General features: G+C 39.4%; 1 protein-coding gene across 2 annotated transcripts in view; it reads right to left on the reverse strand.

The window, feature by feature from the left end:
* The window catches only part of AMMECR1 (AMMECR nuclear protein 1), a 114,714-nt gene continuing 88,155 nt past the window's right edge, over positions 1–26,559 (reverse strand). Inside the window, exons 4-7 of one of the 2 annotated variants that reach the window (XM_050965169.1) lie at positions 22,968–23,082; positions 14,317–14,407; positions 12,293–12,389; positions 1–1,235 (exon numbers count right to left, since the gene is read on the reverse strand). In XM_050965169.1, coding sequence (XP_050821126.1) covers positions 1,121–1,235; positions 12,293–12,389; positions 14,317–14,407; positions 22,968–23,082 — 418 coding nt within the window. In that variant the 3' untranslated portion in view covers positions 1–1,120. Of the gene's footprint in view, positions 1,236–12,292; positions 12,390–14,316; positions 14,408–20,417; positions 20,575–22,967; positions 23,083–26,559 lie in introns of those variants that run through there. The other variant, XR_007775938.1, reaches the window with a different exon arrangement.

Genomic DNA, 26,559 nt, shown 5'->3' on the forward strand with positions numbered 1-26,559 from the left:
CTCTTTCTCCAATACACACAGTTTCTTAAAACAGCAGTTAATTGCTATCTGGCTAATCATGACATCATAAAACTTAGGAAACTAAAGAAAAAAGAATAAGATGGGGGAGAGAAGAGAAAATCTTTCACAATTTGCTTGCTTAAAAGAATCCCAGTTTAAAAAATAATTTACACCAGATCAGTAGAGAGCTGTCCAGTGCTTTTAATATTCTTCCTATGATTTTTATGTAACTATATTATTGTCCTAGTCAAAAGGCACAAAAGTCTAAATCCATTTTCTTCCTAATATAACACTGCCTATTCACCAACCATTATTGAAACAAAAGTGACTCCTCTTTTGAGAACGTCAGAGAGTAGTCTCTTCTCTGCATTACACACACTGTTTTGGTGTCCGATCCTGAGAGGGGCAGAATACTCTCAATTCCAATATAATAGAATGAGAGTTGAGGGCACTTAGTACCATGCTGGATCTGGCACTTTAAGTCTGTAATCAATTAGACCAACTGATCCTGAAATACTTCCTATTATCATTGCCTCTTATGCTAGGTGCAACAGCTTCTCTTCATCTGGAATATTACTCTTCAAATTCTGTCTGTAAGTACTGAATCTGAAGCTCATGTATTTAACTACATGAAATAAAGAGCCTTTACTACAATGGTGGGGAATGTGTGCTTAATACCTGAATCTCTGATATGTTTCATTCCCTGTTACAACTATTAATGCAACAGCAACAAATGTCTTACTCAAAAAAAGGATATCCCTAATTGTAACCCTTAAATACTAAAGTCTTCCTTCCATCCACAGTCATAGAAAACCTTGATTAATATAATTCAATGTTAATGTAGTATAAATTTAAAATTTTATAAAAAAAACAAGGGTTATATATGCTGAAAAAAAACCCCGCAGTGACTCAATAAAAAAGAATTGAGAGCTTTGTAATAATGCAGTTTTCTCACCCGTTGCCACGATGAACTTGACCAACCAAGGAGAAGCATCAACGTGGCAACGGAAACTATCATCATAAAATGGTACAGTAATAGAGATAGCTAGACCAGGAAGGGGCGGGGTCTCCTGGGAAGAGGTCTGCAGAGAGGTCCAGTGACTGGTCATGTGGCTCAGTGTCAGGAATAATGGTTGTATGGTGGAAGGGGGTGCCCAATGCCATTTTGGAAGTGATGATGCTGACGATGGGCAAGGTACTCTGTGTAGCTCATGGTCATCTTCTCACTACGGTACCTAAAAATGGGCAAAGAAAAAAGTCTAAGGATTTTTAAAGGAAACCATTAGAAACACTGAAGTTAGGCTTGGAAGGATTAGATTTAATCAGTAAACATCAACTTCACTGCATACACACAAACTGACAAAAAAATATTTCCATTGATTAAAAGCTAAAATGTACAGAGTGGCAATGTAAGAAAAACGCTGCTTGAGAACTTAGAGTTTGATTTAAGGATATTACTTTATATATTTTGACATGTGATGTTGACAATCTGTGTTAATAAAAAAAAGCTTTACTTTTTGAATCTCTGTCTACTGTCATTAAATAATTGTCTGCACTACCCACATAATCCCACTACTGTGAAAATTTAAATAGATAAAAATGGAAAAAATGCTTAAAAATAAACATGGATATTATCCAACAAAATTACAGACAGTAAAATAAAAATCCAATTCTGCCAGTACTAACTGAGGTTATGATACTAGTCGTGCTTTCCAAAAATAGAGATTCCATCATTTTGCTACTAGAGAGTCAGACTCTAACCTCAGTTTCAGTGATGCAAACCCAGAGTAACTCCATGGATTTCACTGGGGTCACTTGGATTACTTTTTCAATTTCTTTAAAGCGCCTAACCGGGTGACTTTTTACAACTGAATATATACAAAAAGTATAAATGTCTTCAGAAGGTGGTGTCCAAGGAGATGGTAATAAAGCAACATCAGTGTGTACCAGAGTTACTCCAATCCTTAACCAACTCTCCCCACAAAGTCGGAGAAGATGCAAGAACCACACATGGCCCAAAATTCATGTGGCCTCCTTTCACATACTATCTTTAGTTGTAAATGCCCAGTCTGGACCAAATTATGCTTCTATACAGGTGCCAATGCAGAATAACTCCACTGAAGTCAAAATGGAGTTACTCACCTTTTTGTACTAAAGTCTGGTATACACCTAAAAGTTAGGTTGACATAGCCTGTCTGTCAAGGGTGTGAAAAATTCCCACCCCTCAGTGCTGTAGCTCTGCCAACATAATCCCTAGACACAGCTAGGTTGACGGAAGAATGCTTCCATTGACCGAGCTACCATTCCTCAGGGATGGCATTCCTGCAGTGATAGAAAAACCCCTTCTGTCACTGCCGGAGGCATCTACCTTATCGCACTATTGTGACACAGCTGTGGTGCTGAACCTGTGCCACTATAGCACCCATAGTGTGGACATGGCCCAAGTATAACGAAGAAGAATCTGGCCCCTCGTAGTTCCTTTTTAAACTCTTTATAAAAAAAATTAATAAAATTTTCTAACAAACTTGCAAACTGCTGCCAGATTTACACTTCTGCTGTACTGTAAAATTGGGAATTGTGTATTTATGTTGAGACTATACCTCGTGCTCTATTGCCACAAACTGATTCGAAAGACCAAAAATATAAGGGAAGCACAAGTGTACTTGACATGATAGTGTTTGTTAGTGATGTATTAATTCATCAAATGGCTTCCGGCCTTGGCTGAAAGACGAGTCATGCATCTTCTCAGTTTGATGTGAATGAAGTGTGGCACTTACTATGCTGCCCCTTCCACTCTGAAAATAAACCATCAACTTGGCAGCTAATGAAGTTACCTGAATGTGTGTCAAAGCAGGCCAAGGGCAGTCAGTCTGAAACTAGAATCACATCTGCTCGTTTAACCAGATGGAAAAACAAAATCCTCCTGCTATCCTTCTCCTGCCTCCTAAACCACTTTTTAGACATTCTCTATGAGAGAAGAGAGAATTAAAGTTGATGCTAATACTAGAACTCAGAGGACAGCTGGAACTACTGCCATCACTCTGAAGTGGGGATCATGAGCAATGGACCAGGTTTCATCTATTTCAAGGGTTCTCAAACTTCACTGCACCATGACCCCTTTCTATCTACAAAATTACTACACAATCCTAGGAGTGGGGAGCCAAAGCCTAGCCCCACCACCCTGAGTGGAGGGGAGGGAAAAGAGCGGGAAAGCCAAATTCCAAAGGGCTTCAACCCCAGGCATGGGCCCTGTAACCTGAGCCCTGCCACCCATGGCTGAAACTCCTGGGCTTTGGCCCCAGGCGGTGTGACTTGGGCCTCGGCTTTGACCCCGGGTCCCAGCAAGGCTAATGCCAGCCCTGGTGACCCCATTAGAACAGGGTGGCAACCCACAGTTTGAGAACTGCTGGTCAATTTAAAATTTTTTTCACCTCTAACTTCTTGAGTAGAGAGAGAACTTACGCCTCTTGCCCGAATTCTCTCAATAATCTAGGAGGGAAAGGGGGCAGCAGAAGCTGCATGACAACACAATTATTTCAATGCAAAAAGCAACTGGAGCTGTGTTTCAAGATATCTTATCTGACGAGACGTGTTTAGTGTTTCACTGTTACCCTGTATCCCAGATGTTAGTAGGAGTTAGTTTAACAATTCAAATAACGCAACTACTGAAAGAAAGGAACAGTCCTCTAAATACATATTTTTGACTACTTCACTGATGAGGGCCAATAATTCTTCACTGGTTTGGGTGCTGTACATGTAAAGAAAGACTACGCTCGAGCTGGAGGTGTTATTTACAGCTCAGGTAGATGTACGTGTGCTAGGTGTGATCAAGCTAACACACTAAAAATAGAAGTGTACCTGCAGTGGCAAGGGCAGTGAGATGGGTTAGCCACCTTGAGTACAATCATTTCGTGGTAAGTCTTATTCTCTGAAAACTGTAGGAGATTAGTATTCCTAGATTCTTGTGACTTGCAGAAACTCATATCAAAGCTCTAATACCATTAACTCTAGCAGCAGGAGCCTCTCCTACCATCTCCAATTAGTTCCTTTCTAAGCAAAAGGTAAAAAGTTACAGAACTGAAAAAATAAAGGTTATGTTTTCTATACTTGGAAACTGAGTTTGGTTCTCTAAAGACTAGCTCCTTCCCTTGAGCCTCAGGACTATGATTTTCTCTCTTTGTGTTCTTAACAATGATCAAGTTGACCAAGAGAATTCTGGATCGTGAGTTGTCAGTGAGCCACAAACGCTGTATTTTTCAATGACAATGTCCTCTCTCACACCCAAAACACTTATTTTCACAGACAATATCATTCTGCCTTCCTCCTCTCTGAATCTAAAACACAGTAACCTAACTTGGTGGCCTACAGCACTAAGTATTTATCTTAAAGAGAACCCAACTTTTAGAAAATCTCAGTCTTTGTTTTTCACCACGTTAAGAAGGCAGCTTCTATATAGCTAGGAGATTAAGGTACACATTTCACAAACATATCTCCTCCAGAAGCTGGCGATCACTCAAAGGTGGTGGCTACCTTGGAATGGACAAATCTCATTCATTCTATGACAAGATCTGCAAGACCACAGTGGTGGTGGTGGTGGTCCCCACTCATATTTTCATCAGACAGATACCCGCTCTCTTTATATGGAGATGGCTTTTGGGCCCCACGGTTGGTACCACATCAGTAATTTACTGCCTTATCCAAATTTACTGTTTAAATGAAATGATTCTCAGTGATTTCTCCCTGCCCTGGGGGTGATGATCAGGGAAACTCTCTAGTACAAGTTATGAATTCTGGTTGATTTGTGGAGTTATTATGAAATGTTACTATGAAAACTGCTGTGATCATGAATACTTGTATATGTATATGTGTGGATCCTCCACTGCAGACAGAATCTGCAGGGGGTACACACCAGACAAGAGACAATGGGGCATACTTAATGTTAATGATCATGCTTTAATCACACACAAGTTATGCTAATGAATGGATGCATCCTAGGGGAAAACCAGCTTTACCCATCCTCTAAGGGTGCAGGGTTGTGGGGGGAGGGTAAGTTACCAATCACTGAACAAACAGCAACAAAGAGAGACAGACAGGAAGAGGGAGCATTGGACAGAAGAAAGCAAAGTCGCAAGCTGGGGGAAGGAAACTTCATGAGGGAAAAGCTACCCTATATGTAACAACACGCCCAAAGCAGGGAAACCCTGGCTGCCTTCCTGGATACAGATGGCCTCCAAAGACTCCCAACAGACAAGTGATCTAACAATGTGCATTGTGTTTTGGATGTTAGTTATGGTCTACAGGATCTGTACTCTCTTGTGCTTTATATGATTAAGTAAAAGAGGATTATACGTTAAGACTTGTGAAGCATTTAGCACAGATGCTTTGCACAAAAAACGGTGGTTAACTTTCCATAACTGTAGCTCTTCATGTGCTGCACATGTCCATTCCACTCTAGGTCTGCATGCACCCGGAGCATAGTCGCTGGAAATTTTTCCCTCAGTGGTACCCGAAGTGTGTCATACGCCTTAGTACCAGTATAAAGCGTCCAACTGACCCCTCATTTCCTTCCAGAAAACTGTGATGTACAGGGGCAGGAGGGCAGGTCATGGAATGGATGCACAAAACATCTCGAAGAACAACAGCTACAGAAGGTTAGTAACAGTTTTTTCTTCTGTGTGATTGCACATGTGCATTTCACTCTAGGTGACTCCCAAACAGTTGAACAGGTGGAGGAATCGGAGTTCATGGACACACTGACTGCAGAAAAATTTGCCCAAATTTGACATAATCTCTGGCCTGTTGAGTGATGGCATAATGGAAGGAGAACATGTGCACTGATGACCAGTTCACTGCTTTATAAATATCCTGAACAGGGATCTGCACTAGGAAAGGCAGATATGTCATTTGAAAAAATGGATCGGCTATCCACCCTGGGTTGGAAAGCTGATATTGCTACAAGGTGAACCTTGACAGAGGAGACAGCTAAGCCCTGCTGCTTCAGGTGCAATAAATATTCAACTATTTCTTATAAGGATGACTGCATGGGTGAGACTCCACGTTTCAATGCCCACACAGAGAACCGCTTCCACTTTGAAATGTAAGTAGTCCTGATGGAGGACTTTCTACTACCTAATAGGATCTGACAAACTTGCTCTGAGCAAGCCTGCTCCCTGGGATTTAGCCATGAAGCTTCCAGGTTCATAGGTGAAGGAAGCTCAGGTTTGAGTGGAATAGCTGACTGCGGTCCTGAGAGATCAGGTCCAGGGATAACGGAAGAAGGATTGGTGTGACCACTGAGAGGCTTAGCGGAGTGGAGAATCAATGTTGGCAGGACCATGCTGGGTCTATCAGAATGACCTGGTCTTGGTCCCACTTGATCTTTAGCAGTGCATGAGCAGGATAGGGCGAAAAGCATAGTGAAGATGTCCCATCCACAGTAGCAGAAAGGTTTCTGTGATAGAATCTGGAGTGTGGCCTTGTAGGGAGCAGAACTGGGGACACTTTCTGTTGTACTTGATTGCAAATAGGTCTATGTGGGGAGTCCCTCACTGCTGGAATACATCTGTCACCACATCTGGGCGAAGGGACCACACTTGGTGAGGGGAGAAAGACCTGCTGGGGCAATCTGCCATCTCATTTTGTGTTCCTGGACAAAAGAGGCAAGAGGAAGCTCCTCTTTGCCTGCTGAGATAAAACATGGCTGCAGTGTTGTCCATGAGAAGAAACAACTTTCTGCCCATAATGTGGGGCATGAAGGTCTGACAGGCCAGGTGAACTGCTCTGAGTTCCCTGACACTGATGTGGAGTGAAAGTTCCTCCAGAGATCAAAGGCCTCGAGTTCTGAAGGGCCATAGGTGAGCTCCCCACCCTAGCTTGAGGTGCAGCCTTGCATGTTGTACCACGTAAGTACATGAGGCAATGTGACCTATTAGTCTCATACAATTTTGGGCTGCTGTGATTGGATGACCTCTGAGGTATGTTATCAGGGATGTGCTTGACTGGAATCATCCCTCTGGGAGGTAGGCCTTGACCTGAGTAGAGTTGAACACTGCTCCAATGAACTCTGTCCTCTGTGCTAGAGTGAGGGTAGACTGCTTTACATTTATCAGAAGGCCTAGGGACTTGAACACTACCTGAGCCCTGGACCAGCTCTTGTCTTGTCAGTCATCTAGATAAGGGTAGACCTGCACCCCTAAACTTCCTCAGGAACACTCCCACTATCACCATATATGTTGTGAACACCCATGGAACTGCAGTCAGGCTGAATGGGAGGACTGCGAATTGGTAGTACAAGTGGTTCACTACGAATCTGAGGAACCTTGTGTCTCCTTGCGGTATTGATATATGAATAGGCGTCTCTTTAATGGAGCATGGTGTACCAATCCCTAGTATTCCGAAAGGGAATAATTGTTGAGCTGACACAGGTCTAAAATCGGTCTGAGACCTCCCTTGACCTTTTGGATTAGAAAATAATGGGAGTAAATCCCCTTCTCTCAAATTCTGCAGAACCCCATTCAGAGCTCCTACCCGAAGCAGAGATTGAACCTCCTGGCCAGAAGTTCTTTGTGAGAGGGATTGCTAAAGAAGGGGAGGGAGGGAGAGTTGGAAAGAGGGGTAGAAATAAATTGGTGGGTGTATCCCACTTCCACTGTGCTAAACACCCAAAGGTCCATGGTGATATAGGACCACATGCTGAGCAAGTGGGAAAGGCTAAAGAGAGTTCGTGAATGAAGGAGAAACAGGGTCTGGCTTAGAAGTGTAGGACAGAAAGGGAACTTGAGAAGTCTTCTGGTCCAGTCCCGTGCACTCAAAGCAGGACTAAGTATTATCTAGACCATCCTTGACAGGTGTTTGTCTAACCTGCTCTTAAAAATCCCCAATGATGAAGATTCCATAACCTCCCTAGGCAATTTATTCCAGTGTTTAACCACCCTGACAGTTAGGAAGCTTTTCCTAATGTCCAACCTAAACTGCCCTTGCTGCAATTTAAGCACAGTACTGCACGGGCTATTGGGGCCTATATTGCTTCCTTGAAGGTGCTGATGTGTACAGTCCAAGGGACTAAAGCATTCCCCGGGAGTCTTTTAATCCTTGAAGCTTCAAAAAGTACATCCTGCAGGGTTTGCTGGACCTTCTGTGGGAGTCCCAAGGACAGTAGTCGTGAATTCCTGCACATGTCCACTGCCAAAGCTATGGACCTGGCTACCGAGCCAGCCACATCCAAAGTGGCTTGTAACGAGGCACTTGCCACTAATTTTCCCTTTTTCACCAGCGAGGAGTACTCTTGCCTAACCTCTTGTGGGACCAAGCCCTTGAACTTCCACATGGAGTCTGACGTGTTAAAATCATACCTGCCCAGCAGCGCCTGTTGGTTTGCAGTTCTGAGTTGTAACCCCTCCTAGTAGAATAAACTTTTCTACCAAACAAATCCAGTTTTTTGAGTCCTTTGATTTTGGGGTTGCACCCTGATAGGGTGACCAGATAGATAGTGTGAAAAATTGGGATGGGGGGGAGGGAAGGTAATAGGCACCTATATAGTGGGACTGTCCCTATAAAATTGGGACATCTGGTCACTGATGATCCTGTCTTACTCTCTCATTGGCAGCAGATACCAGCAGGGATCCCGTGGTGGGAGGGAGGGGAAGATGGGCGTACAAGTGCTCATAACCCTGGGAAGGAACGAAGTATTTTTGCTCAGCCCTTTTTGACATGGAGGGAAGTGATGCAGGGGTCCATAATGGCCTCACTGAGAGGCAGGGCTAATTTTGATGGGCCTGGCGCAGCTAAAATGTCAAGTACGCTATGGGAGGACTCCTTCACTACCTTCACCTGTATGTCCAAATTTAAGGCCACCCTCTTCAACAAGTCTTGGTGAGCCTTATAGTCATCGGGGGAGCTGACATGCCTGTTCCTAAGACTGCCTTGTCAGTGGAGGAGGCAGCCAGCATCAGCTGTGGATACTCTTTGTTTCTTTTGGCCTGGCAGGATCTTGTTAAGCTGGCTCCTGTAGTTTTGGTACTGACCTCGGTACGGGAGTCAAGACTGGGTGCTGCCAGATGAGATGGTGGTGCCCTTCAGCATGGTCGGTACTGATATAGTGTTGGTACTGCAGATGTAAACAGCTCATCTGGTACTGGAACTGAAGGTGCCTGCGTAAGTGCCAGAGTCAACGGTGTTGACTTCTGCAGTACTGAGCCAGAGGAGTGGCCTGGTTTAGATCTAACTCTGCTCTGGTCCCCATGCCTGGCCATCCTCGTTGGTGATCGGTGCCAGGACTCGGGTATGGCAGGAGAAGCACTCCTTACCAACACGGAGGCATTCAGTGCCGAGACTCACCAACCTGGCTCAGATGGCAGTTCCAGTGCGGCTCCATGAGCAAAAACTTCAGCCTGGCCTCCTGATCCTTCTTTGTGTGAGGTTTAAAGTCTCTGCAGATCTGGCAACAGTCCCCAATGTGAACTTCTCCTAGGCACTTGCAGCTTGAGTGTAGGTTGGTCAGGAGCACAGCCTTGTTGCAGGAGGCACAGGGCTCAAAGCCCGGTGACCGAGACATGCCTCAGCACCAGAGAATGGACCAAAACTCTGCTAAATCACCAAATTACAGAACTTAACTAAAACTAATTACAACTAACCATACAAATATAAGAAAAAGAAGACCACAGAGACAACTTGCCAAAAAGAACTGCTATCCATCATGGGCGGTAAGAAGGAATTGAAGGGATGTGGGGTCAGCTGGGTGATTTATATTGGAACTATAGGTGCATGGCATCAGAGGGCACTTGAACTGCCCTGACGGGTACCACTGACGGAAAAATTTCTGGTGACTGTGCTCGAGGCGCTTACGGAGCAATGCACACGTGCAATCACTCAAACAGGAACTACAGTTCCTCGAGAACTAAACTGTAATCAGAAACTTCAATCCTTTAGGGTGAAGTTCTAGGAGAGGGTGTGTTTAAGCACAGGAGAGTCTGAAGGGTTAGCACAGCGCTCAGAGGCTAGGTAGCTTGACAGTGGGTTCCTGCTTTCAGAAGAGGGTGCCAGAAAAAAGGTTAGCATCTCAACAGTATACCTAGGGAACTGAGGATTGAAGCAGTGGCTAGACTTCATTCAGGCTCCAGAGGCTTAAAACACACAGGGATGCAGAGACACAACAGTCCAGTGGGTAGCCAGCAAAGGGGCACATGGCCAGATCTGTGATACTGGGATCTTACTTTTACTTTGGATTGTCACACATGAAAATAAAGGACAGACATTTTGTCCTGCCTGTTAGTTTCTTTTCTCCTAGTTTCAGTACTTGGGGTGATATACGTGGGACAAGTATTCCTACACCTCTTTCTCTCTCATATTGCTATACTGAAATAAATGAAAAAAAGTGTCTGTCTACAAAAAGATGAGGGAAGTAATTCTATATTTAGCAGTCACTGTACTGTTAACACTGTTTGAGTAATGACATCTGGAACTTTCTACAGAGGACTTGCTTTTGTTATGAATCTGAGTGACAAGTCTGGTTCTGCCCCTACCTGCACGCAGAAGGGAGAATCCAAATAGGAATGAGACACAAACTATGAGAAAAGAGAATTAAAACCCACCCAAACCTGTCTTTCCTTTTAAAGTGTCTAAGATACTTCATAACAAATTTGTAATCTATGGGGACATTCCAAAAATAAATTAAACGTTCAGTAGGAGGCAGGAAATTTCATGCAGTTTTAGTAGAGAAACAGGTTCTGTAACACAGATAGACCAAATTTGACTTTTGCTCAAAGACTGAGCCCAAGCGATAATACTTTGTATAATATATTGGTCTAGTGTGGGTAATGATGACTTTCTATAGTGGCTGTTCTCGGAAACCATGCAGCCTGATACTTATTTCAGTGCTACAGCATCCTTTGGTGCTGAAGATCCTAAGTTCTGTTCCTGCTAATGTATGAAGGTGGGTGGTTACCACGTGGCTACCCTGAAAATTTCAGACAGAAAGAGATCAGTGGCTTGCTAAGGACGCATATATTACTCTTGTTGTGCCTTAACAGGATCTTTAAGTTTTAGTTCTGCAAAGGAGTAGTAATGAGAGATTCTTTTCTATGGTTCTTTTGGGAACAACATGTCCTGGGGTATTAGTGCCAAATGTAGTAAAATATGCCAAATGGACTTTAGAAGACGTTATTTTACTGTAGCCTCATGGCACGCTGATGATGAACTTATAGAGAAAAGTCTTATTTGAATAGACATAATGGCTTGAGAAGAGTATTGACAGCATGATGGTTGACTGAGGTAGAACGTCATTACCACCTTTGGAAAGAATTTAGGGCAAGTGTGTAGCACCACTTTATCCTTAAACTGGTTTGTATAAGTGGGCCCAGTCACTGAGGCTTGAAGGGAATTAAGTGTCTAAAATGAAGTAATTGTCACCAAGAAAAAAATCTTTCTAGACTGTTCCCATCTCCAGGAATGGTTAACTATTACCAATGGTACCTTTGGAGAAGTGAAAATGACTTACTTGTAATTCTTTTTTCTCTGACTCTTAGTAGATAATCTGCAATCTCTCAATTTTGTAATTCATTTATTTTTTAAGTTGATAACAGTGTACCTTTCTAGGTGCATGCAGAACTGCCCCTATAAAACTACATTTCTACATCATCCAGTTGACAGTGTGTCCTCTACAAATGAGAACATAATCTCAAAGCACTAAAAGTCAACAAACACTGCCTGGTTTGTGTGAAGGGAGTGACGTCCCCAGCCCAACAACATAGGGACTGTCAGCCTGATTAACCCAGCTGTAGGGTTAATGTTATGTAATGTATCACCTTTCTTTCAGAAAGGTTGGGAGGATAATGTAATTTCCTAGCAAGGGCATATGAAGCACCTGCACAAGCTGAACTTTAGAATTTTGAACGGTGAGAGTTCCTAATCTCTCGAACCTAGAGGGGATATCTGTTACACCCAGTGCACTAACTTTGGAAAATAAGAGCTACCACATCCTTATCATTTTTCCAAGTTGCAAGCTTTAAGCAGCTGCATGAAATAAAATATACAGAGGACTCTTGAAAAGATATACATTAAACAACAGCTCATTCTTCCCTTGCTGAGTGTTGTGAACTCCTGTGACTATTAATGGAAGTTACAGACACACACCAAAAGAAAAGACCGCTGCTGCAGAAGGAAAAATATTGTTAAATCTGTTACTATGAAGGAAGACTTTACCATCAATATTTTAGCAGATGTCTGCAGGAAATAAAGAAACTGGGGAAATACTGAAATAACAAAACTTATCTGTAATGTAGCCCCTAATACATACCTGGTCAGTTTTATGGTTTTCCTGAACTCATTAGTAATTGGAGCTTTGTAGCCTCCTTTCCTCAATAAGGAATCTATGGTCTGAATGTGGTCCCATCCTGTTGAATTTTATCAGAATAAATATCAGCAAAGAGCATGTAATTAAACAGACTTCACATAAAAATATTATTTCATGTTATATTTTTGCATCTACTCTGCTAAAGTCCATTATAAAGATTCCCATAGATTTATAACATGTAAATTCCTGTGTTCCTAAGAACAGCCTCTTGCAGGAAGTACTATATACAGGATACTACCTACATCAAACTAAGCTTATTGTGCAAGGCAAAGATCTTGCACATAGTTTAAAAGTAGATCCAATACAGCCATGCTTTCTGGATATGGAGAAACAAAAATTATATCCTTCCAAAATCTAAAGGCTGTAAAAGAAAACGAGGACTTCATCCTACTATGGCAAAGTCACGTATCACAGTAACCCTTTAAATCATATTGAAATAAAGTAATAGAACCACTTGAAAATCAAGTTTCTATTGGAAATATTGCATGTAAGTAATTTTAACTGGCTCAAAGTGTGCCTTAAGGGGTGCAGGTGGAGGACAGAAAAATCCCATGCCTCATCACCAAATGGTATAGCGTCTCTCACACCTTTCTGTAAGTGCCACTGTTAAAGTTAACAGCGATTCTTCCATTTTCAGAATTACAACATTAAATAATTTGCGGGTGGTTGGCTTATATATTTTTGGAGTATTAATCCACAAATAGCTTAGGTTAATTATGGTTCTCCAACAAATCTTTTACACTATTTTTAAGCAATATATAAAGATCAAATTTTGAATACACGGTATCTCAATAATATGCAGAAAATGAACTGTGCATCTTTAACTGATAAAACGGTTAGATGTATTTCAAAAGTACACAATTGCTTAGATTATTCAGATAGGTTAGACACAAGAACTAAATTATATGATTTTGCTTTGTCTGTTTCATAAACCACATGTATAAAAACCTGTTTTTTTTTAAGAACTCAAAATTATATATATAAAAATGCTGACTAAAGAAGTTCACATGACAATTACACTTTATAAATATAGTATGAGCTGTCTTAAGTGACCATATAAGGGCTCAGCAAAAAACACTTTTTCCTGAAAGATGCAGATCTATGAGTACAGAACAAACAAAATTGTACTGGAAATCCTGGGGATAATTTTAAGTGGTCACTTGTAGACAAGGAGTTGTATATTCAAGGTGATCCTTAGTGCACGTTTTTCTTTATCTCTTAACACAACAAATCCAAACATAAGGAGGCAAATGCAAAAACAATGCAAAAATGAAAAAAAAAAAAGCCCTGAGTCACGGCTAGAAGAGAAAACATTAGTAAGTAGTTAGTGGATCAGCACCACATACTGGTATTAAACAGAACTAGTGTATTTTGTTCTTCCAAATGATGAACTTGTAAGTCTGTGCCTCTTTTAAAAGGGACACACTTTCATTTACAAAAGTATTTGGGGACATTCAGTATGAAACCAACTCCCTTCTACCCACCCAAGAAACAATGGGAAGCCAAAGCTCTTAAAGAGGATTAAGTGACGGCAGTGAGAGCCTAACAAGAGAAAAACTTCAGTATTGCAAGTTGAGAAATAACTCCACTGTTAAGATCCATGAGCAGTCATCCCATCACTAAGTTAAATGGGTTTTGCATTTCACTGATTGTAGCAAGTTGGATGTACGAAAAATGGCAGCTTTTAATTAGCACTATACCATCCCCTACATCTTTTATTTTGCATATTGCTGCTACTTTACTCTTTATTTATGACTTGCTTAACAAACTGCTACAATTTATTGAAGTCTTCCAAATAAAGGGATTGATTTTATACAGGCATGTAAGTGGCATTTATAAGAGTCATTCCTTACAGTTAAGTATTGCTCCATCATCTGACATCAGTGCAAGGTCAAATATTGCATTTTAGGTTTATATGTATATTTAAATTCTTCACCAGATCATATGAAATAAAGTGCAACAATGACCTTGCTCCTTTGCAACCTCCGGTAAGTAGGTGGCGGTGCGTTTTGATCCTTTTTCATTGATGAATTCTATTCTAATGCCATGTACACCCACCTGAAAGAAATTGGCAGTTTTATTAGTACATTTAAAAATAATACAAGAAATTTCTAACATGAAAAATCCCATGATGTGAGCCTTTTAAATAAAGGTTTACCCAATTTTAGATTTAAAAAACAAAACAACATTTTCAAGATAATTCTGAAGTGAATTTAACCCTCTTTAATGGTGTCCAACTGACAGGCTGGCCAGGGCAGTGGCAGTGCAAGCATGCCCTACAATGCCCCACTGAAGTACTTCATCTCTGACCTGAAGGGAACACTGTTTGAGGTGAGAGTAGTTTGGTCTCCATGTTCATTCAGTGCTTAACCTCTTTTGATCCTGTCAACGGGGGTATTAACAACAGCATGTGAACACCTGTCCACCAGAAAGTGAACCAAGATCACCAGTTCTATTTCATAGGCAACCAGCTGGTCTAATGACTTGTGACCATTAACCACCAGGATCTTGTCTGAACTGGCAACCTAATGGTGAAAAGTTTGAGCTATTACCAATCCCTTGAGCCTTCCAGTTCATGAAATTTCCACTAAATGTATGAAGAAGAGGGGTACAGGAAGGAAAGGTATTTCAAAGCTTTGGGAAGCTAATCAACTTCAAATTCATATTTCCATATATAGCAAGACTGTTTTCTAGTGTAAGGTCTACTGCCTACAATGAAGAAACCAACATTGCTGACAGAAAGGAGTGACATGCAACTTTCATGAGATGTTCCAAATTCCTAGAAGAAGTAGGCTGGTGCCCTTTCGAGGCATTGTTTGCAAAAGTAATGCGTGTGTACACAGCACTTCCCTATTTTCAAAGGTGCAACAATTCTGCTGTAAATACATACTCTTGATCAGTTTGTCGTTAAGAGGCCTCCAGCTGGGAGTGAAATTTCTTACCAAAATTTAATCAACAGTTTTCAGTGACACAAATGTAAACATAAAACGTTAGTAGCCTTAGATTTTTAATCCTGTGCTCCTTAAATTTGGAAGTCTTCAGGTGCAGGTGGAAACAGGCGTATTGTGTGTTTAAAAGCTTATAGTGTTGTTTGGTTTAGATACCTGTTTTTTCGCACAAACTAATTTGATTTCAACAAAAAGAAGAGAGATTTTTAGAATGAAGACTTACTCTAGAACAACTGCATGGCAACCAAATTCAAAACCAAGGATTAATATAATGGAGCACACAGGCTCCCCAGGGCCAACTGTCCAATTAACACACAGATATTTAAAGGTAAATATTATACAAAGTTTTTTTTTGCTCCAGCATCTTCATGTGGCTATGAGTGTAGGGTGAGGGGAGGGGGATTACTCTGGTGACCTTGACTTGCAAATTCTCCTCCTCTTTATCAACGCACAATGTCTGAAATATGATGAAACTTTTCTGAATTGATTCACATCTTCATTCAGAAAAGTTTCATCTCTAACCTCCTTCATATCAATTGGTCTCAATTAATCTCTCTTACACTTCTGAACCTAAACTTTCAAGTAAGCAGGTGTAACTTTGTTTTAGAAGCCAAATCTGTACTCTTTGAAGGTGTAATTCTGAACCAGACAGTTCTATTATGGCAAATGGAAATTTGGGAATGAAAAGTTTAAGCAGATCTTGCCTAATTTATTCTAGGGTCAAGGAAACCAACTAGTAACTTTATGCAAACTGTCAGACCACATCTGAATGATGGGAAACTTCACACTAATACAAAGTGATGCACATCAACATAGTTCATCCATGTGAAGCTCAGGTGCCCCCTTTTATTAGTGTAGCAATTTGCATCTTTTTCAAATCAAATTTGCAAGACAAATTGATTAGAGCAGAAAAGTAATTACAGATTGACTAGATGCCAAGAAAAAACCCAGAATGTATCCTGACCAAAACATTTATGTTTACATACAAACACTACCAGTTTTAAATTTTCCGACATACCAGAAACTGAAAAAACATCTACCTGTCCTAAAACACAACAACTGCAACTCCTTTGAAATCTATTTTTATTACAGCACGTAGATTGGGATTGGGGTCCTGTTGTTCTAGACAATATGCAAATCCAGTACAGGACGGTGACTATCATGAACAGCTTACAATCCAATTTTAGTAAAGGTTCAACAAGTGTGTTTAGCAAGCAATTGGAGGTAGAAAGGGGAGGACAGACAAGTGTAATGACATGAGCCTGTCAAAGTTATGTAGCCTAAGGCACATATAACATGACCATGGATTCCATTTTAAACCGTAACTTTTTTTAACTTTTTCTATTTCCAATTTGTACAAAAATATTGTATTTAGGCTCTGTGTGTGGTAATTTTCAGGCTATTACTATTAATCTACCTATTTCCATGCTGCTTCTATTATGCAATTCACAGAGCAGTCACCCAGGGTATTCGTTGTGCTGTGATAACATATATGCACCCTCATCACTCTTCGTGCCTGCTTTATAACAGTAAGTTAGAAGGCTATTGACATTCTCAAGTGATAATACTTTTATGGATCCTAAGAACAGATAAGGAGAGCAGTGGGATTAGAATCTAGATGAACAGATATAGTATTTACAGTAGTACACCTCTACCCCGATATACTGCTGTCCTTGGGAGCCAAAAAATCTTCTCGTGTTATAGGTGAAACCGCATTAGATCTAATTTGCTTTGATCTGCCGGAGTGCGCAGCCCTGCCCCTGCAGAGCGCGGCTTTACCACGTTATATCGGGATAGAGGTGTATATATTCAATTACTCAAGGCATTTTGTAAAATATGTTTTATTTTTAGCATGTCTTCAAAATCAAATTTTAAAATTTTGTGGAATATATGAAGTAAGGTCCACCTTCCTGTGCTAATATCCTGTGCAACAGAGGTGATCATGAAAACTTATAGTTTACAATCTTCATGACGAATTAACCAGAAATACAGTAAAAGCTTTGTCATCTGGCATGTTGGGGGAATGGTGGGGGAATGTTATCTGGAATGGTGGGTGCCAGTTAATCTAATATTCTGGTTAACTGAGAGGTATATTTTTTTTTTTTACCAATGGAATACCAAATTTTCAAAGAATTAGAATTTAATAAAATGAATAAAGTATAAAATACAGTAGTGCAGTACAGAGATATTCACCAATCTAGTTGTAGTACTGCACTGCAGAGTGGTTGGTTTCTTGAAGTACTTAGGTGTATACAGGTAACCTACTGTATAGAAAACTTTTATCTTATGAACACTACATATCACTATAGGCACTGCATGGTGTACATGCAGATCACTAAAATACACTTAACATTAAAACTATACTGAACATAATTTAATATTTCTTTGGTGATTCAGAAGCCACTTCAAGGCTCTTGCAGTGCCTCAGGGTCATCGTTATCAACATCAATTATCACTGCAGATGTGGAAGGTGTAGTTGATTGGGCTGAATCTGTAATAGCCCTAAGACGCACCCTGGAAACTATTTTTTTTTAATAAATCCCTGATAACAGCTTGCTTGCTAGTCTTCTGCCTCTTTTGCATAAAAGAGTGCAAAATGTGCAATTGCATAACGTTCCGGGCAGTATACTATTCCCCGTTACTAGATTGAAGATTTTTATTGGGAGATATCAGAAATGCCAGATAATAGAGCTTTCCAGTTGATAAAGTGCCGGATAACACAGCCTGTACTATACTGATGATGTGCTGAATGTGATTCAATACCCAACCAACAAATAACTGCACTCCAACAGAGAGTAAACATAATTCTCATTGATGCGTAGATTGTGTGTCATAACCAATTCAACGGACTGACAGAGTTCATGGAAATGTCTTGCTCTAATTCTGTTGTCCAACGCACTCCTGACATACTACTAACCCTTCCCACAACTACACAAGAACATTGCATTGGTATAACCTAACTTGTGAATTTAAACCACTATAGCTAACAACTGAAAACCTCTGCGTGGACATTCTTCTTCTGGTGTAAGTGTGGGGTTTTTTTGGTTTTTTTTTTTTTTTTTTCCAGTTTAGGTTAAGTTGACTGGAACAGGCTTAAATTTTCGGTGGTTGTTTTTTTAAAACTGTCTCCTAGGTGCATCTGTTCACCAGGAATTCTAAAATTACTATCCAATTTCATACAGACTGATGAAAAGCCATCTCTCCGTTATTACTATTCACTTTCATCTCATCATCAAACCCCACAGCCACAGTCTCAAGAGGCTTCTACAGCTTGGTAGCATTTCATCGAAGGACAACAAATTCAGGATAAAAGACCATTTCACATTATTTTAGGAACCAGAAGCTGACAAAATACTGGCCATTAAGTAGCCTGAATTTGTATGATGGTATGCTTAATGTGGAACTACTGAAGAAACTTGGCTAATTTTCTGTGCTGTCTGAATCCAGACTTTTCTTGATGTCAAGAAGGCTTGTTTCAATATCACAAAGCTTTCTCAAGAAATCTGAATCACTTTGTGGTGAGAAGACACAGATGATCTTAACAGGAGAAAAAAATGACTGAAAGGAAAAAGTACTGGGGAAACCCATCTGTGATTGGGTGTGAGTGACTGAGAAATGATAGCATAGCTTTTGCTTCCTTCTGTATTTTCATAAAAGAGAAATGCAGAAAATGTATACATTAGTTTGTCATTCACATATTAACAAGGTATCTACTCCCAAATAGCCAGTCTGTAGTACCAAAGCTTGCCTCATGAAACATTTAAGCATATTTCATACTTGTCCTATCCATTTTGTAGAATTTAATTTTTTCCTCCCAGGGGCTCCTGATACAGCATCCTGAACCTCTTTCATGGGGTAAGGGATTCAGTGGCCTAAGATGCAGAATGGATAGGAATCTCCTCTTTTATTTAGGATCTAAGCAAACCAAGCAATTCCCTTTAAATAAAGGATTCTGAAACCCACTGTATTGTTTAGTAACCTAGCAGAACATTTTTGTGTGTTTGATTTCCTCTGTGGAGCATTGTATTGTAAGGAAATGTCTCGCTAAATAGTTTAAACATTCCAACTCCGACATGAGTTGAGAGTAAAGGAATTCAAGAGTAAAAAAGCAACGAGCAAAAAAAATTAATAATTTTGGAGAAGAGGAAATTGCAGTCTGGGCAAGGCGGGGATGACCTTAGTGGAAGGGGAGAGAAATTAGGAAGGAGATTGTAAGAAGGGTAAAGGGAGGAATAAAACTGAGTTTGCTTTGGGGATGAATGGCTGCAAGGGGATATGGAATGGGAGAAAAAGTCCCATCAGATACACTGGTGGATGTGAAAGGGTGCAGATCTTACTGACTCCATGTCAGTGGCATTAAACAGTATTTTACCTCCACGAGCTGCTTCCCCACTTGCCCTCTGGTATCTACATTCTCTACTAAAATATTATCATTCAAAAACATATCCCAGAATTCATGACACTGCCTGTCTCAGACCTTTTCTTGATGAAAAGGCTGGGACATTACACACAAGTAGTCACTGGACAGGGGTAGTGGAGAGATGTCTCGTGGGAGGAAGACTCTGTTTAGAGAAATGAGGAGACAATGCATATCTGCCCAGCATCCATTTCAAACCACCACGTGTGTGAACTACTGATGCACAGTGCAATCATATACAGTCATGCGTGAATGGAAACCCTATGTATTTTATGAAGTGTCTTCACGAACCACTGTACTGAAGTGATCCTTTGACAGTAAACAGAAAAAGGTGCGAACCTTTATAAGAGGTGAAAATGGTGGCAATCTGAAAAATCATATGGGAGCTAATGGCAGTCAATTCACTCATGTCTCCTGTTTACTCGCCTGAAGTCTCTGCTGCAAAGAGGATCTCTCTCTGCTTGCTGCAACTGAAAAACTGATCTCTTCAGTTTGAGAAAACAATTCATTAAATCAGTGGAAGGAAGATCTATCAGTCTGTTTCAGGGTATAGGAGGCACTCCTGTCCTGAACAACGTCTTCAAATGATTTTGTCTCTAAAACCACCACAGCACTCCAAGTTGACTGGATCTGCAATTTTGAAATATTTTGACTTCTGTCAGCAAATTGCTGAATTAGCTCCCACAAGATCTCAATAGCATACCTACAGAAGTAAGGTCTCCTAACCAGGCTGATGATTTTTCAGGATGATCTGGAAATGAGCAGTTATACCAGATGGAAGACCCAGAATCTCTCTTTAGGTCATATTCTAGCCATCTTGAAATGTCTTTTTGCCACTGACATTGCATAACTGCAGTTCCCTTAAAAGAAACATGGATGACATAAGCTGTCTCACTGCAAGGGGCATGTACAGTGACATCATTCTTTTAAGGATAACATTTCAGTATAAACTTCTTACTTTATATGGAATGCCTGTACGTCATTTATAGTTATATATAGCACCATCACTTGAAAAGCATGGCAGAAAGAACCACAGGATTTTGCCATGTTTCAGGAGACTCATTATATTGTGGCCACCTCTTGATTCCCTTACCACGTTAGAGGCTTTAAAAGTATAATATTAAAATATTTGACAATACTCTTGCCTTTCCCATCCTTCCAAAAAAAGCTAATGGTTTCCCTTATTGAAGTGTCTTAAGAAATTTCATAGCAAATATTTTTCTATAGAAATTTTAAACTAACATATAGAATTCTACAGCTGGGATATAGTTCTCTATTTAATTCTATAGGGAGGATTACAAATTCTATCAAAAGGAATTTATATTTTATTACTATCTAAAGTCATTTCTGTCAAACCCTATTTTTTTTTTCTGTTAAATTTTATAGGACTTTGTAATAAAATACAGAAAGTGAAATTTGGTTTTAAGCCCCTCTCTCGAACAAATATGTATTTTGGTCATTTTTTAAGCAATATATTTATTTGATAGAACATAATGGCTCCTTTGAAACAGTTTGTCATTATGTAAAAATATTTATCTGGAAACTTGAAATGGATATTTCAACTTGGGAAGATAATGATCATAACATTATACTGTATTAGATGATAGCATGAAGCCAATAAAATATTAGAGTGCATTTAAAACATTATGAGAAACAGTTTCTGAACATGCTAAACTGTAGCAACCAGACTAGACAAAATCTCAACCAGTTTAAATTATTTACTAAATTGATTTAATTATTGGCCCGTAAAGTTTCATTTAAAAAAGCCGCTGTAGTTATTAATGCTTGAAAAATTGTGGTCCAAACATATATTGTACTTATGTAGCTCAGAGACCAACAATTGGATTATCTAAAAAAAACCTTGGTCCTGGTTTAGGACAAAGCTTCAGCTCAGAGTAAATTTTTGACAGATGAGAGATAAATCATGAAAAATGGTGTTTATGATGAAAATACTGATCGTTCCTCAAAGAAAACTTGCACCTATTTTGCTCAGTAGTAGAGAAGACATGAAGCTGCTGTCACTACCAATTAACTGTGAAATGCATTATATTTTAAGTTTTCAATTACTATACAATGGGCACTTCTGAGGCTAATGCTGGAGACAGTCACCCCGATGAAAATTAGGTCACTTATTACCTTTACCAGTGAGAGCACCCAATTATGGAGACTATACACCAGTTTTCAACCTGCACATACAGCCAGGAGAAAAGCATTACTGTTTTTAAAAAATGAACTCTAAGCATTAGAGCTCTTATGTGTGTTAAACCATTATTAACACAAGACAGTGGAATTTGTTTTCTTTTGTAGTGGACTAGAACATGCCGATTATTTTTGTAAGTGACAAATTTTCAGTAAAACTGTCACACTCAAATATTTATTGTTAAAAAAAAAAATTTAAACATAACAGCAATTGCTTCTTAACCTGTGACTTTTTATGCTGCTGTGCCAAGACAACATGTGCAGTTTTCCTTTAACCATAACAAGTAAAGTGGATGCTGTTCTTCACAGGATAAGTATTAAATTGAAAAAATAAATGGTATATTTGGTTCTCATTGTTTTCAAGGGATTAGTGGAGACAGGTTCTAAGTGTCCGGCTTGCACCCTTTTCACTAGATAAAGTGTTATTTGACTTCAGCCACCCATGCTTATTCCTATATCTAAATGAGGCAGCTGTGTGGAGCCTTTTTTTTGTTTTGCAATGAGCGCACTATGTGATTCCAGCAGCTTAAGGTCAAATGTAGTATCCGTATATATTGTCTGGTTCAGCCTCTTTCTAGAGACTTATCTTGTTCTAGCAGAGCGATGGACTATGACTGTCTAGGTCTCCTCTATAACAACTATATTACAGAAAGTTTTGATCCAAAACACTAAGGATGTATTTTGAACGATGTCTATTTTAATATTGCAGAATTTAATCTTAAAAAAACAAACCAACAAAAAAACCAACCACCAGACATCAATAGTGTCTTGTTCATGTCTCTTTTAAGAACACAGGTTTACTGTGATCATCCAGTGGGCATGAAAATGGCTCAGTTCCACTTTATGGTTTCCATACCTGAGAACTTGCATGGTAACACCACATCTCCCAGGAGACACCAGAGATGCCTCATCTTATGTGTATAAAAGACAACTAAGACAATAGGAGAACTACACTAAATATTCCCAAATTTCAGTTATTTTCTTATTAGGTCAGGAGGAACAAGAGTATACTGGTATCAAGGTAACTTTCTTTAAAAAGATCTGGAATCCTTACCTCCCAGTCCAAGTAATCACATACATCTTCAAAATTAGTGAGTAGAGACACTGAGCAGAAAAGCCGTGGCAGCTCATCCCGCGTCATTGGGGGGAAACGGCTATCTTTAAGGGCACTGTTGAAAACAAAACAAAAATTTTAAAGCACTTTTTTTTTTTTTTTTTGGCCTAAGTTGAACTACCTAATGAACCAACTGGAAAAGAAAAAGATAAGAGACAGCAAAAATAAACGCTGATGGAATGATGACTACTCTGACAATTAATTCTTAATAGTGCAATACACCAGTATTGCAAATCCTTTTATCTTAGACAAATGGTTTCCAGATTTCATGGCAGGACAAGTTATATGGTCACACCAATTGACTAGATTTCCTGGGTGGTCACTCCTTGCTGAGTTGGTTTGGCTACTGGGACAGTCCTGAGGAGGAACAAATTTGGGGGGAAAATATATAAAAAACAGATCAATGACAAATCTGATATCATTTTGGGTAGGGGAAGACAGTTATGTGGAAAAATATATTTTGACATCTTGAAAATAATCAGAATGATAACTCTGTAAAGAACTATTGTGTTTAACATATCAGTGTAGACAATCTGAATGAGCAAAATATCCATGCAAATTAAGAAATGTCAATGTAAAATACTTTTAATGCTACCATCAAAGAGACTCAAATTTGTGAAACTATAGGACTTGAAACTATTCTACAAAACAGATGCATGATAAGTAACAGAGCAGGTAACGAACATCTAAGCTAATCTGCTGATAACTTAAGGTCCAGTGGGCAGGTGTGCAATGTAGCAGTGTCACATCAAAGGGAAAGTGGTACCATCTACATTCATCTCAGTAACATCTGCATTACAAAAACAGGAGAGAGTGGTTAACCAGAGATGTAGGAAACAAATGTCCGGGATAAGAGCAGTATATTGTGCAAGATTTGGTACAAGGAGAACTGGGCAAATCAGGGGGGGGGAAAAAGGGTAAAATGAGTGCAATATACTTGCATTTATTATTTTCTAAGCTTGGGATAGGAGATACTTGTATACAAATGTGCCTATGTTTAACAAGAAAAAGAACTGATCTGGCCAATTGGTTGTTTCAGCAAAGGAGGAGAATCTAACAGCGCAGAAGCCTAGTCTAAGGAGCTACCTAATCCTCAACTGTCTTAATTTTCCACCCATTGAATGTAGGATATAGTCACTAGTTCTATGAACCCTATTTGGAAAATGACTAGAGACGACAACTCTTGGATCTGATACACAACTATGTTTCTAAAGGTGCGCAGTGTCCACTGAAATCATGGGTCAAATTCAGTCAGTGTGTAGTCCTATCAATAGCATAATTTGGTTCCATATAGCTAAATTTAGCTCAGATGGTGGTGTAGTGCAGAGTGCAGTAGACTCAAAAAAGTTTAAATTGAAACGAGGAAATTATAGCGTGTACACTTGACCCACAGTTAATATTCCATTACCAACTAATTGTAAAAAGTGAATTCCTTCTTATGAAAGAGCCTTTTAAAAAGAATCAATATATTTTATTGTGGTGTAATGCTTGAAAACATTCAACAAAAAGCTATTGGAACTACGGAGATGGTGAGAATTACTACAGGTCCCTTTTCAAACATTGGTAGTTTTACACAAAAAGGTGAGGAGAAAATCCAATTTTATTTTTGGATGGAGTTAAATGTAGTTTATTGTATAGGTTGACACAGGATGAGAGGGTTGCTCTACCAAGCATTAAGGAGTATTTTAGGATGCCTAGCTTCAAACCATGGCCAATAGAGATTAGAGAGACAGGAAAATATGGTACAGCAAATAGAAAAGCTAAGTATCTATTTATGAATGAGGAATATACTTATTAGGAAGGAAAGATCGAAGCATTCTGTGCCTCAGCTTTCCCACTGGGAAAATGGAGATATTACCAATCTATGTAAAGTCTCGAGAAACTCTGTATGAAACCATACTATATACATCTTAACTAAGATTATCTTTGGCAGGATTATGGAAGTACATTTTTATGTGATTGCCTTCGTTAGTTCATCTCAGAAGGTGATTGATATTCTCCAAGACCCCATAAAGTTATTTGCAAAACCACTGCTGCAAATTGAAAAATCAGACTCCAGTTCCTCTCCCTCTCTTGTCCCTGTGACATGGAGCAATATCAGAAAACAAAATCTATTTTAGACATGATGAAGTAGTGATAATGAGAGGGTACGAGGTCACGTTCACTCTTTATAGCTCTCCATGTGCCGTTCGTTTTTCCTGGGTTTGAGTGAGGCACTGCACAACATGATGACAACTAGCGCAAATGCCAGTGGAAACAAATAGCAGTTTAGGAATAGACAAGTAGATGACAAGAACATCAATAGAGCTAGACTTCTTCACACCGGTGAAATTAGAATTGACAGTCATAAATATTGCTTACATTGTAACCTTTGTATAATTAGGTATTCTTCATCTATGGTTGAATACCACTGCAATAACATGTGTTTAACCTGATGTTGGTTATAAATTACTACTTCAAGGCTTAAACTGCTATTTTTCAGTGTCACTTAACAGAACAATTCTCAACAGCAATAAGTTAATGAAAGATTTTTGTTGATCAAATAACTCTGAATTACTTCCTGCTGTGTCTTTCCATCTCTAGAAGGGCAATGTTGTAATTATAAGTGTGATAATTACTGAATAATGAAGAAATATGCCAAGCAAACATATATACAATCTAGACACTTTCCTGCACCTCTTAAAAATCATACAGTAAGAAATAATATGTTCTGCAAATCTCAGTTTGATATTACTGATTTCTAATTTTAAAAATCAAGATGGCAAGCCACATAAATCTATTGCCAACCTAAACCTGGCCTATGTTAAAAATCATAGTTCAGTTTGTCTGACATATGCAGGTTTGTGATTTATTTATGTTATTCTCACCACTTTAACATTCCCCTTTTCTACCCCCTCACACACTGTGCCAGTGGTGTAAAAATACACCGGTCGAAAACGCTGGCATCTGTAAGTCTGAGAGACGTAAGTCATCCTGGTGTTTTGGGTCAGGTAAATGATTAAGTCCAATTTTTTTTTAAACTAAAATTGATAGTCTTGTTTTTTCCTTTAGTCAGAAAGACTGTTTAATTAAGATTCCTTGTTACTTTTGTGAATATGCTTTGATTATTATATTGCATTAATATGTTTGGAACTGTTCATTTTTTTTATTTTTGAAGTTCATTGATAAATTTCACTGCATATTATTTTTGGGACGTTTCCCCCATCCCACAGGAAAAGATACTGCTAAAGATTATGGCAATTCATTATTAGATTTCTAGTTTCTCAGTAACTTAATGTGCCTGTACAGTATTAATAGCTTATTGAGTTCTACTGATGAAAAGAGGTGGGTATTATTAAATCTAAACCAAAATTTCCAATTCTCTCAGGACAGACCTGTACAGATGATTGTTGTTAGAAAAAGACCGTTACTCACCTTTGTAACTGTTCTTCGAGATGTGTTGCTCATATCCATTCCAATTAGGTGTGGGCGCGCCACGTGCACATCCGTCGGAAAATTTTTACCCTAGCAACACTCGGTGGATCGGCTGGGC

Source organism: Gopherus flavomarginatus, chromosome 8 (assembly GCF_025201925.1).
Source record: "Gopherus flavomarginatus isolate rGopFla2 chromosome 8, rGopFla2.mat.asm, whole genome shotgun sequence".
Taxonomy (NCBI): domain Eukaryota; kingdom Metazoa; phylum Chordata; order Testudines; family Testudinidae; genus Gopherus; species Gopherus flavomarginatus.